The sequence below is a fragment of the Lampetra fluviatilis genome, chromosome 56 (assembly GCF_964198595.1).
Source record: "Lampetra fluviatilis chromosome 56, kcLamFluv1.1, whole genome shotgun sequence".
Taxonomy (NCBI): domain Eukaryota; kingdom Metazoa; phylum Chordata; class Hyperoartia; order Petromyzontiformes; family Petromyzontidae; genus Lampetra; species Lampetra fluviatilis.
Window position 1 is genome coordinate 7,712,961 of NC_136330.1, and position 13,638 is coordinate 7,726,598.

Here is a 13,638-nt window from a genome sequence, read left to right on the forward strand (position 1 = left end):
CACAGCTGAGACACGGAGAGAAGCGATGTCGACCTCGCTGGTGGTGAGTGGGTGAGTTGAACGAGTTTGTGAGTGGGTGGGTAGGGGAGTGAGTTAGTGGGTGAATGAGTGGGTGAGTGAACGAGTGGGTGAGTGGGTTGGTAGGGGAGTGAATTAGTGGGTAAGTGAACGAGCGGGTGAGTGGGTGAGTGAACGAGCGGGTGGGTAGGGGAGTGAGTTAGTGCGTGAATGAGTGGGTGAGTGAACGAGTGGGTGAGTGGGTGAGTGGGTGGGTAGGGGAGTGAGTTAGTGGGTGAATGAGTGGGTGAGTGGGTGGGTAGGGGAGTGAGTTAGTGCGTGAATGAGTGGGTGAGTGAACGAGTGGGTGAGTGGGTGGGTAGGGGAGTGAGTTAGTGGGTGAGATGAACAAATGGGTGAATGGGTGGGTAGGGGAGTGAGTGGGTGAATGAGTGAGTGAACGAGTGGGTGAATGGGTGGGTAGGGAAGTGAGTTAGTAAGTGGATGAGTGAACGAGCGGGTGAGTGGGTGGGTAGAGGAGTGAGTTAGTGCGTGAATGAGTGGGTGAGTGAACGAGTGGGTGAGTGGGTGGGTAGGGGAGTGAATGAGTGGGTGAATTAACGAGTGTGTGAGTGGGTGGGTAGGGGAGTGAGTTAGTGGGTGAATGAGTGGGTGGGTAGGTGAGTGAGTTAGTAAGTGGATGAGTGGGTGAGTGAACGAGTGGGTGGGTAGGGGAGTGAATGAGTGGGTGAATTAACGAGTGTGTGAGTGGGTGGGTAGGGGAGTGAGTTAGTAAGTGGATGAGTGGGTGAGTGAACGAGTGGGTGGGTAGGGGAGTGAATGAGTGGGTGAATTAACGAGTGTGTGAGTGGGTGGGTAGGGGAGTGAGTTAGTGGGTGAATGAGTGGGTGAATGAGTGGGTGGGTAGGTGAGTGAGTTAGTGGGTGAATGAGTGGGTGAGTTGAACGAGTGGGTGAGTGGGTGGGTAGGGGAGTGAGTTAGTGGGTGAATGAGTGGGTGAGTGGGTAGGTAGGGGAGTGAGTTAGTGGGTGAATGAGTGGGTGAGTGGGTAGGTAGGGGAGTGAGTTAGTGGGTGAGTGAACAAGTGTGTGAGTGGGTGGGTAGGGGAGTGAGTTAGTGGGTGAGTGAACGAGTGTGTGAGTGAGTGAGTTCGTGGGTGGGTGTGACAAGTGAGTTTAGTTAGGGGCAGTGTTCTGGTTGTTCATAGGCGCTGCTACTCGCTAACAGCACTGTTCCCCCAGTCTGTTCAGGCTATATCGGAGATCTTTGTTTGTGGTTTGGCTGTGATAGGCCGCCCTGGTCATGACCACAGTGTGTTGTATTGAACCGCAAGCCATCGTGTGCCAGTGTCAGGGTCCACATTTGGCAAACTCGGAAAAAGGTTACCCGCAAATTATTCGCTTGTGATTGCACACAGACAAAGATCCCCCGTATAGCCTGAAAATACTGTTGGGGCAAGTGCTGTTAGCGAGTAGCACCTATGCAGGCCGGCACACGAGGGGGTGGGTGCCCGGCCGCCTTTGTCTCCCCAGTGGCGATGTTTACACACCGCACCAGCCACCCATTTGTCGACCTCGGGAGAGGCCCAGGACCGGTTCAGATAATCGTCAGTGGTGTTCGTGGCCGTGAGCGGGAATCGAACTCGGGTAGCCGGGTTCACGGGGCAGTGCGCTCACCGCTACACGACCGCTTCCCGCAACAACAACAACCGCCATTCGCCACTAAGTGGCGGTGACGTCACCACGACGCTTGTGCCAGGCCATGTGCACCTTGAGGCCACGTGAAGTGTCGAACGCCCGCTGGCAGGAGGTCACGGGGCAGACCCAGGTGCCACGGGTCGACTGACTGAGATGACCGAGATGACTGGCTGATGCACCACCTGTGCCCCCTACTGTGCTTCTCGCAAACACACTCACACACACGCACACACACGCACACACTCACACACACGCACGCACACGCACACTCAAACACACGCACACTCAAACACACGCACGCACACGCACACACACGCACACTCAAACACAGTGGCAAATCATCGCCCCCTACTGGCATCATACTTGACGCCCGCCTGCAGGCCAAGGTAGCTGCCACCACTGTGGGTTTGCCTTGTTAGAATCCGACACGTAATGCACTTTTCTGTTGTGAATGTTATCATTCTGATGACTACTGATTGTTTAGCCCGAAAGCCTCGCCGTGTCTCTTGACTCCTGCGTCTTCCAACTCGAGATGGGCCCGGCAGTGCGTGCCGCCGTGGCTAGGAGATGTTGACGACCTCGCCTGGTGTGCAGGAGGTCGTGGGTTCGATCCCGACCCTGACGCCTGCTGTATATTTGGAGTTTGCGTCTCTCTCATCATCATCATCACGGTGGTTAGGAGATGTTGACTGCCTCGCCTGGTGTGCAGGAGGTTATGGGTCCGATCCCGATCCTGACGCCTGCTGCTGTATATTTGGAGTTTGTGTGTCTCTCTCTCATCGTCATCATGGAAGCTCTGTAAATGTTAACTACCTCGTCTGGTGTGCAGGAGGTTGTGGGTTCGATCCCGACCCTGACACCTTCTGTTTATCAGCAGTTTCTCTCTCTCTCCCCGTGGTCGTGGGGATTTTTCTCCGGATCCTCCGCTTTTTCCCCTCCACATTTCGAATCGACGTCGCGCGTTTCGAGTGTTCGGCTGCTATAAATATCCACGCGACGACGACGACGACGACGACGACGATGATGATGCCGCCGCCTGATGGAGCTCTCATTTGTGATGGCCGCGTCGTTCCGGGGCCTTACAACCTGGCAAAGTAAATTAAGAGTTTCTAATTTAGTTGATTATTGTTCGTATTTAACCCTGATGTGTGCTGCGTGGGTGAGGGCGGGGGGGGAGGGGGTTGAGACCCTTGTCCGTGTGCGGAACGGTGGCGCAGCGGTTGACGCACAGCGCTACAGACCCCACCGACTCTGCGGCCGGCTCCCCCCCCCCTCGTGTGCAGTGCTGGCCCCCCTGGTATACGCCCCTCTCCCCGTGTGTTGACGAGGCTACGCGGGGCACCTTTGCCCCCCGTGTGTGTCGCGCGCAGGGCTGAAGGCGCAGCTGTACTACGTGCGGGATGGCGTCGTCTGCCAGAACGCGTTCTCCTTCGTGCTGCCCGTGCCGGGGGACATGGGCAGCCTGCACTTCACGTGGCATGCCTCCACGCCGGTGGGCAGCACCGTCACACGCACCGTCACTTGCACCGTCACACGCACCGTCACATGCACCGTCACATGCACCGTCACACGCACCGTCACACGCGCCGTCACATGCGCCGTCACATGCGCCGTCACTTGCGCCGTCACTTGCACCGTCACACGCACCGTCACACGCACCGTCACACGCACCGTCACACGCACCGTCACATGCACCGTCACATGCACCGTCACTTGCACCGTCACACGCACCGTCACACGCACCAGCAGATGCACCGTCACATGCACCGTCACTTGCACCGTCACATGCACCGTCACATGCACCGTCACTTGCACCAGCAGATGCACCGTCACTTGCACCGTCACATGCACCGTTGTTGTTGATGGTATTGATGATGGTGATGGTGATGTTGGTGATGGTAATGTTGATGATGGTGTTGGTGATGCTGATCTTGGTGATGGTATTGATGATGTTGATGGTATTGATGATGTTGATATTATTGATGTTATTGATGATGATGGTATTGATGGTGATGATGATGATGTTGTTGATGGTATTGATGTTGATGATGTTGACTTAAAGCTTTCGTGACTGCAGGAATTCATATTCTTTGGGTCTTTCGGTAAAGTCACGTAGATAGGTTGAAAGAAAATAACAAACTACGACGTTTCGATCGCAACGCAAGCGATCGCCATCAGGAGGAGAAAAGAGAGATGAAATTATCATCCTCTCAGCCAACAAGGGCAATGCCACAGTCATCATGGACAAAACCACACAACAAAATTAAAAGAGATCCCACCCACCGCCTTGTTACGAAAACCAACAATATCATCACTGATTCGACATCTTTGATCGAACCAATCGAGCGGTTTTCCTTAAAACCCTCTTTCTAGACCACACAGATTGTTGTATGACTTACCAAAAATCCATAAAGAAGGGAAACCCCTTCATCCTATCGTCTCCACCATTGACTCACCCACCTACAAACTGGCCCGATTTCTGTCTGAGACCTAACCACCATTCACTGGTAAGACCACCTCAGCTGTACTCAACTCACTTGGTATCGTTAAGTAAGGACATCTCACTATCTCCAGGTAATTTGCTCGTTAGTTTCGATGTGGTCTCTTTGTTTACCAAAGTTCCTGTGCTTGACACCATTGCAATCATTGAAGATTTGGTCCAACAAGGACTGAATGCTGATGTACCGGCCCTGGTGAGACACTGCCTCACCAACACTTACTTCACCTGGAATGGAACATTCTGCAAACAAGCTGAAGGTAACCCAATGGGTTCTCCCTTTATTCCAGTTGTAGCCAATGTTGTCATGGAAATTTTTTGAGACAGATGCCATCCAGACATCCACTCTACGTCCGTCCTTGTGGAAGAGTTACGTAGATGACACATTCGTCATCTGGCCACATGGCCGACCAGCTCGGAACCAATTCCTCAACCACATCAATTCCATACACCCAGCCATCAGATTCACCATGGAGTTGGAAAAGAATATTAAAGCTACCATTCTTGGATGTTTTAATCGAAAAAAGAGACCAGATGGCTCAATGGGGACACTCTGTCTACAGGAAAGCCACCCATACGGATGCCTACCTAATACCAGACTCCCACCACCATCCATCCCAGAAGAATTCCCTCATCAAAACTCTATACCATAGAGCTCGGTGAAATTCCTACCATCACCGAGCGAGTGAACTGGAGCACGTACATCAAGCCCTCAAGAAGAATGGATATTCAGACTACACAGTCCGTAAAGATGTCACCCCAACCGTTGGAAAGAACCATCTGAGGACCCAATCAAAACCATCACCTTGCCATACATAGCAGGGGTCACCAAAAAGATCTTCAAAATCATGAGCAAACACAAGATCCAGGTTCGATTTTACACAGTACATACAATTCGTGATTTGATCCCATCTGTGAAGGATGTGATCCCTGACATGCAATACCTTGGCGTCTACAAACAAAGCTGTCTCTGCGGCAGCAGTTACATTGGGGAAACTAAGTGACATGTCTCGGACCGTGTTCGTGAACACAAGGCAGATCTGAAACACGGTAGGACCAACACCTCGGCCGTGGCTGATCATTGCTTTAATGCGGTGGGCTCGCACTAAATTGATTTCTCTAAGACGAAGGTACTTTGCAAACCCCACTGGCCATCAGCAAAGATTCGTTCATTAAGCCATCCATATTTATTCAACCGAGAAGAAGATGGGTACAAACTGAGCAATCGTTGGAAGGACGTTATTAATCAGTTTAGGTCGTAACTGGCTGTGATGTTTCAGCGCCGTCGCCTTAGACGCCGCTCTCTGATCTTACATTAACATGCTAATTTCTCTTCTTGGTTCTTTCGGTAAAGTCACGTAGAAGGGAAATAATAAAATAATAATAATAAAAATCATAATAACATAATTCAACGCAAGCGGCCTGAGGACGGCTGCTTGCGTTGTGGCCGAAACGTCGTGAGAATGATGTAATAATTTTATTCTTATTTTATTATTTCCCTTCTGCGTGACTTTACCGAAAGAACCAAGAAGATGAATCCCTGCAGTCACGAAAGCTTTAAATCGAAATTTATGCTAATTTATCTCACATTAACATAGCCACCTCCATGCGCTCATAGTGGAGGTCGCCCTCACATTAACATAACTAGCCCCGCCCACTTAGTTTATGACCCTTGGGCTACGCCCATTTTAAAACCTTTGAAACAGCCGGCGTCAGCGGCTTTCCTATTTTCTCCTCCTGATGACGGCCGCTTGCGTTGCGATCGACACGCCGTGGGGTTTTTTTTGTTATTTTCTTTCAACCCATCTCCGTGACTTTACCGAAAGACCCAAAGAAGACGATGACGATGTTCTAGATTTGAAGCTTTCATGGCTGCAAGGATTCATACGTTTCGGGGTTTTTTCGGTAAAGTCACGAAAAAATGAAAACAACAAAATTAAATCATTTATTTTTTACCTCCGTGACGTTACCGAAAAAAACCAAAGAGTATGATGATGTTGTTGTTGATGGTATTGATGGTGCTGGTGATGGTGGTGATGGTGGTGGTGATGGTATTGATGGTGGTGGTGATGGTGGTGATGGTGGTGATGGTGGTGGTGATGGTGGTGGTGATGGTATTGATGGTATTGATGGTGGTGGTGATGGTGATGGTGGTAGTGATGGTGGTGGTGATGGTATTGATGGTGGTGGTGATGGTATTGATGGTGGTGGTGATGATATTGATGTTGTTGATGGTATTGATGGTGGTGGTGGTGATGGTATTGATGGTATTGATGGTGGTGGTGATGGTGGTGATGGTGGTGATGGTATTGATGGTGGTGGTGATGGTATTGATGGTGGTGGTGGTGGTGGTGATGGTATTGATGGTGGTGGTGATGGTATTGATGGTGGTGGTGATGGTGATGGTGGTAGTGATGGTGGTGGTGATGGTATTGATGGTGGTGGTGATGATATTGATGTTGTTGATGGTATTGATGGTGGTGGTGGTGATGGTATTGATGGTATTGATGGTGGTGGTGATGGTGGTGATGGTGGTGATGGTATTGATGGTGGTGGTGATGGTATTGATGGTGGTGGTGGTGGTGGTGATGGTATTGATGGTGGTGGTGATGGTATTGATGGTGGTGGTGATGGTGATGGTGGTAGTGATGGTGGTGGTGATGGTATTGATGGTGGTGGTGATGATATTGATGTTGTTGATGGTATTGATGGTGGTGGTGGTGATGGTATTGATGGTATTGATGGTGGTGGTGATGGTGGTGATGGTGGTGATGGTATTGATGGTGGTGGTGATGGTATTGATGGTGGTGGTGGTGGTGGTGATGGTATTGATGGTGATGGTGGTGGTGATGGTATTGATGGTGGTGGTGATGATGGTATTGATGGTGGTGGTGGTGGTGATGGTATTGATGGTGATGGTGGTGGTGATGGTATTGATGGTGGTGGTGGTGATGGTATTGATGGTGGTGGTGGTGGTGATGGTATTGATGGTGGTGGTGGTGATGGTGGTGGTGGTATTGATGGTGGTGATGATGGTATTGATGGTGGTGGTGATGGTATTGATGGTGGTGGTGGTGGTGATGGTATTGATGGTGGTGGTGATGGTATTGATGGTGGTGGTGATGGTGATGGTGGTAGTGATGGTGGTGGTGATGATATTGATGTTGTTGATGGTATTGATGGTGGTGGTGGTGATGGTATTGATGATGTTGTTGATGGTATTGATGGTGGTGGTGGTGGTGATGGTATTGATGGTGGTGGTGATGGTATTGATGGTGGTGGTGATGGTATTGATGGTGGTAGTGATGGTATTGATGGTGGTGGTGATGGTGATGGTGGTAGTGATGGTGGTGGTGGTGATGATATTGATGTTGTTGATGGTATTGATGGTGGTGGTGGTGATGGTATTGATGGTGGTGGTGATGGTGGTGATGGTATTGATGGTGGTGGTGATGGTATTGATGGTGGTGGTGGTGATGGTATTGATGGTGGTGGTGGTGATGATGGTATTGATGGTGGTGGTGGTGATGGTGGTGGTGATGGTATTGATGGTGGTGATGATGGTATTGATGGTGGTGGTGATGGTATTGATGGTGGTGGTGGTGATGGTATTGATGGTGGTGGTGGTGATGGTATTGATGGTGGTGGTGATGCTATTGATGGTGGTGGTGGTGATGGTGGTGGTGGTGGTGATGGTGGTGATGGTGCTGGTGATGGTATTGATGGTGCTGGTGATGGTATTGATGTTGTTGATGTTGTTAATGGTATTTATGGTGGTGGTGGTGGTGATGGTATTGATGGTGGTATTGATGGTGGTATTGATTGTGGTATTGATGGTGGTGATGGTATTGATGGTGGTGGTGTTGGTGGCTGCAGGTGGAGTACAGGTTGGGGTTCCAGGTGGACGATCCGATCGCCATGGACCCCCCCACGGTGAACGTCACGTGGAACGGAGAGGTGCCCCGACTCCCCTCCGGTACGGGACGCACATATACAGCGTGTCCCCGTGTCTCACCCTGTCTCACCGTGTCTCACCGTGTCTCACCGTGTCTCACTGTGTCCCCGTGTCTCACCGTGTATCACCGCGTGTCCCCGCATCTCACCGTGTCTCACTGCGTCTCACTGTGTCTCACTGTGTCTCCCCGTGTCCCCGTGTCTCACCGTGTCTCACCGTGTCTCACCGCGTCTCACCGTGTCTCACTGTGTCCCCGTGTCTCACCGTGTCTCACCGCGTGTCCCCGCATCTCACCGTGTCTCACTGCGTCTCACTGTGTCTCACTGTGTCTCCCCGTGTCCCCGTGTCTCACCGTGTCTCACCGCGTCTCAGTGTCCCCGTGTCTCACCGTGTCTCACCGTGTCTCTCCCCGTGTCTCACCGTGTCTCACCGCGCCTCACCGCGCCTCACTGTGTCTCACCGTGTCTCACCGTGTCTCACCGCGTCTCACCGCGTCCCTGTGTCTCACCGTGTCTCACCGTGTCTCACCGTGTCCCCGTGTCTCACCGCGTCTCACCGTGTGTCTCTCCGTGTCTCACCGTGTCTCACCGTGTCTCACCGTGTCCCCCGTGTCCCAGTGTTCCGCGTGAACTTGCCCTGCACGGGCCGCGTTGAGAGCGACGTGGCTCTGCTCATGCAGCTGAACCTCACCGCCACCTCCACCGCCACCGCCACCTCCACCGCCACCGCCACCGCGGCCGGGAAAAACGTCACCACCCTCAACTTCAAGCGGCGGAAATCCTGCTCCCGACGTACGCGCGCACACACATACATGCAGACACGCACACACAGGCACACGCACACACATGTACACGCACACGCGTGTCTCGTCTCCTCAACCCCCCGTCTGTTTAGTTAACCAGCTGTTCGCGTCACCTCCTGTACACGTAAGCGCCCCTCTCTCTGTGTCTCTGTGTGCTCTGCAGAAGCCGACCTGGATGAAGGACCGCTCGGTCCATCCACCGGTGAGAAACCACACGCACGCACACAAAGACAAAGATCCCCCATATAGCCTTAGCAGACTGTAGGGGCAAGTGCTGTTAGCGAGCACCTATGAAGGCCGGCACGGCGCACGAGGCGGTGGGTGGTCAGCACCACGCCCGACCGCCTTTGTTTTCCCCAGTGGCGATGTTCACACACCACAGCAGGTACTCATTTGAGGCTGAGTCGACCTAGGGGAGGCCCAGGACCGGTTCAGATAATTGTCACTGATGTTGGCAGTGAACGGAACTCAAACTCGGGTCGCCGGGTTCATAGCGCAGCGTAGCGCAAACCGCTACACTACCGCTCCCCGCACGCACGCACGCACGCACACATGCGCACACACGCACGCACACACACGCACACACACACACACGCACACATGCGCACGCACACACACACACGCACACACACGCACGCACGCACATGCGCACCGCCGCTTGTTGTTGTGTTGGCTGTTGTTGTTGCGATTGTTGCTGAGGTTGTGGTGATGTCTTGCCGCTTGTTGTTGTTGTGGTTGTTGTTGTTGTTGTTGTTGCGATTATTGCTGAGGTTGTGGTGATGTCCTGCCGCCTGTTGATGTTGTTGTTGTTGTTGTTGATGTTGTTGATGTTGTTGTTGCGATTATTGCGGTAATGCCCCTGCCGCCTGTTGATGTTGTTGTTGTTGTTGATGTTGTTGATGTTGTTGTTGCGATTATTGCGGTAATGCCCCTGCCGCCTGTTGATGTTGTTGTTGTTGTTGTTGATGTTGTTGATGTTGTTGTTGCGATTATTGCGGTAATTCCCCCGCCGCCTGATGTTGTTGTTGTTGTTGTGGTTGTTGTTTTTGTTGCGATTGTTGCTGAGGTTGTGGTGATGTCCTGCCGCCTGTTGATGTTGTTGTTGTTGTTGATGTTGATGTTGATGTTGTTGTTGCGATTATTGCGGTAATTCCCCCGCCGCCTGTGGTTGTTGTTGCTGTTGTTGATGTTGTGGTTGTTGTTGTTGTTGTTGTTGCTGATGTTGTTGTTGATGTTGTTGTTGCTGTTGTGCCGCCGCCAGACGGGCACGGCGGCGCGACGGTGGCGGTGGCAGCGGCGGCGGCGGCGACGACGTCGACGCGCGTGTTCTACATCAGCGTGGGCGTCTGCTGCGCCGTCATCTTCCTGGTGGCGCTCGTCCTCGCGCTGCTGCACATCCACAGCATGAAGAAGGTGGAGGAGGACAGGTGACGCCTGAGCCACCACCACCACCACTCGCACGTGTGTGCACGTGTGTGTGGAGTGTGTGTGTGTGTGCGGAGTGTGTGTGTGTGTGTGCGGAGTGTGTGTGTGTGGAGTGTGTGTGTGTGTGTGGAGTGTGTGTGTGTGTGGAGTGTGTGTGCGGAGTGTGTGTGTGGGTGTGTGTGTGGAGTGTGTGTGCCATGTGTGTGGAGTGTGTGTGTGTGCGGAGTGTGTGTGCGGAGTGTGTGTGTGTGTGGGTGGGTGTGTGTGTGGAGTGTGTGTGCCATGTGTGTGGAGTGTGTGTGTGTGCGGAGTGTTTGTCGCGTGTGTGGAGTGTGTGTGTGTGTGTATGTGGGGTGTGTGTGTGTGGGTGTGTGTGGGTGTGTGTGCCGTGTGTGTGTTTGTGTGGGTGTGTGTGTGTGTAGTGTGTTTGTGTGTGTACCGTGTGTGCCGTGTGTGTGTGGAGTGTGTGTGTGTGGAGTGTGTGTGTATGCCGCGTGTGTGGACTGTGTGTGTGTGGACCGTGTGTGTGTGTGTGTGTGGAGTGTGTGTGTGTGGAGTGTGTGTGTGCCGCGTGTGTAGACCGTGTGTGTGTGTGCTGCGTGTGTGTGTGTGCCATGTGTGTGTGTGCCGCGTGTGTGTGTGTGCCATGTGTGTGTGTGTCGCGTGTGTGTGTGTGCCATGTGTGTGTGTGTGCCGCGTGTGTGTGTGTGTGCCATGTGTGTGTGTACCGTGTGTTTATACTACACGTGTTACGTGTTTTGTGTGTGTGCCGTGTGTCCCGCGTGCAGCCTGTTTGACAGTGAGAGCACCCAGGGGCTGTCTCAGCCGTCCACACAGACCACGCAGTGTCTGCGCGCGGACACCCCCAACAACGCCGCACCCATCACCAGTACGTCACCCCCCTCACCCCCCACGTCACCCCCCACCTCACCCCCACGTCACCCCCCACCTCACCCCCACGTCACCCCCCACGTCACCCCCCACCTCACCCCCACGTCACCCCCCACGTCACCCCTCGTGTCGCATGTTCTCACCGTACGAAGCCATCTGTGCTCATCCGAGGTGCGGTAAACAAACGTTCAGCGTGTTTGTCTGCTACTAGACATTTTGCACACGATGACGAAGACGACGATGACGACGACGACGATGATGATGATGATGACGATGATGATGACGTTGATGATGACGATGATGATGACGATGATGATGATGATGACGTTGATGGGTGGTGGTGGTGGTGATGACGATGATGATGACGTTGATGGTGGTGGTGACGATGACGATGATGATGACGTTGATGATGACGATGACGTTGATGATGACGTTGATGGGTGGTGGTGATGACGATGATGATGGGTTGTGGTGGTGATGATGACATTGATGATGACGTTGATGATGACGATGATGATGACGTTTGTGGTGGTGGTGGTGGTGATGATGACGATGATGATGACGTTGATGATGACGATGACGTTGATGATGATTTTGATGGGTGGTGGTGATGATGACGATGATGATGACGTTGATGATGACATTGATGATGACGTTGATGGTGATGGTTGTGGTGATGATGACGACGTTGATGGTGGTGGTGATGATGACGATGATGATGACGTTGATGGTGATGGTGGTGGTGATGATGACGACGATGATGACGATGATGATGATGATGACGTTGATGGTGACGATGATGATGACGTTGATGGTGATGGTGGTGGTGATGATGACGACGATGATGGCGTTGATGATGACGATGATGATGACGTTGATGATGACGATGATGATGACGTTGATGGTGGTGATGATGACGATGACGTTGATGGTGGTGGTGGTGGTGGTGATGATGACGATGATGATGACGATGATGGTGGTGATGATGACGTTGATGATGACTTTGACGTTGATGATGACGTTGATGGGTGGTGGTGATGATGACGTTGATGGGTGGTGGTGGTGATGATGATGACGATGATGATGACGTTTGTGGTGGTGGTGATGATGATGACGATGATGATGACGTTTGTGGTGGTGGTGGTGATGATGACGATGATGATGACGTTGATGATGATTTTGATGGGTGGTGGTGATGACGATGACGATGACGTCGACGGTGACGATGACGTTGACGATGATGAACCACTTGGTTGAGACGTCATTCGTGACGACCGGGTCGCTTAGCAGCAGCGCACTGGGAGCCTCACGCCTGCTAAAATGAATAATAAAATACTTGTTGAAGAGTTTGTAGCCTGCAACAGAACCTCGGGGCAAGTGCTGTTAGCGAGTAGCAGCACCTACGAAGGCCAACACGGCACACGAGGGGGAGGGTGGCCAGCACCACGCCCGGCTGCCTTTGTCTCCCCAGTGGCGATGTTTACTATAAATGTTGCACGCAAGTTTTAAGAGTGCACCTCCGTGGGGCAGCGCCAAGCGGGGGTCGTGGACCCTGTCCCTGACCCCCGGCCCCCCTGCCCCCCTGCCCACTGGGCCCGGGGCTCTCACCCTGGAGCTCGGGGCTGAGCGAGCGTTGTCGTGCTGTGCCTTCTACCCCCGTCGCTTGCCGATCGGAACGATCGCTGCCCCGGCCCTTGTGACGTCCCTGCCCCTCTGACCGACGTCCCTGCCCCCTCGGCCTGCCCCCCTGCCCCCCCCCCCCCCCCCGCGACTGGGAGTAGACTACCCGAGCCTGAAGATTGAGAAGAACGACCTGAAGCCGCTGAACCTGCCGGAGGCGAAGAGTCGCGTGCGCGACATCGCGGTGGCGCGCGAGAGGGTCACGCTCAAGCAGGTGCTGCAGGAAGGTACGCACACATACACACATACACACATACACACACACAGACAGACACACACGCAGATATGCAGACACACGCACACACACACGCAGACACGTAGACGCACACACAGACACGCACACACACATAGACACGCAGACACACACACACACGCAGACACGCAGACACACAGACACACACACGCAGACACGCAGACACACAGACACACACACAGAGATATACACAGATATACACAGACGCGCACATGCACACAGATATACACAGACGCACAGACACACACATACACACACGCAGATACACACACAGATATGCACAGACGCACACATGCACACACACACCCACACACAGACATGCAGACATGCACACAGATATACACAGACGCACACAGATATACACAGACGCACACATGCACACATGCACACACACACGCAGAAATGTAGACACACACAGAT

General features: G+C 52.8%; 1 protein-coding gene across 2 annotated transcripts in view; it reads left to right on the forward strand.

Moving 5' to 3' along the window:
• Positions 1-13,638, forward strand: part of RYK (receptor like tyrosine kinase) — a 79,565-nt gene that overhangs the window by 50,230 nt on the left and 15,697 nt on the right. For both annotated transcript variants that reach the window (XM_078880233.1, XM_078880234.1), the window contains exons 3-9: positions 3,086-3,207; positions 8,089-8,188; positions 8,785-8,958; positions 9,133-9,171; positions 10,231-10,396; positions 11,183-11,283; positions 13,067-13,192. In XM_078880233.1, the coding sequence (XP_078736359.1) occupies positions 3,086-3,207; positions 8,089-8,188; positions 8,785-8,958; positions 9,133-9,171; positions 10,231-10,396; positions 11,183-11,283; positions 13,067-13,192 (828 nt within the window). The remainder of the gene's footprint in view (positions 1-3,085; positions 3,208-8,088; positions 8,189-8,784; positions 8,959-9,132; positions 9,172-10,230; positions 10,397-11,182; positions 11,284-13,066; positions 13,193-13,638) is intronic.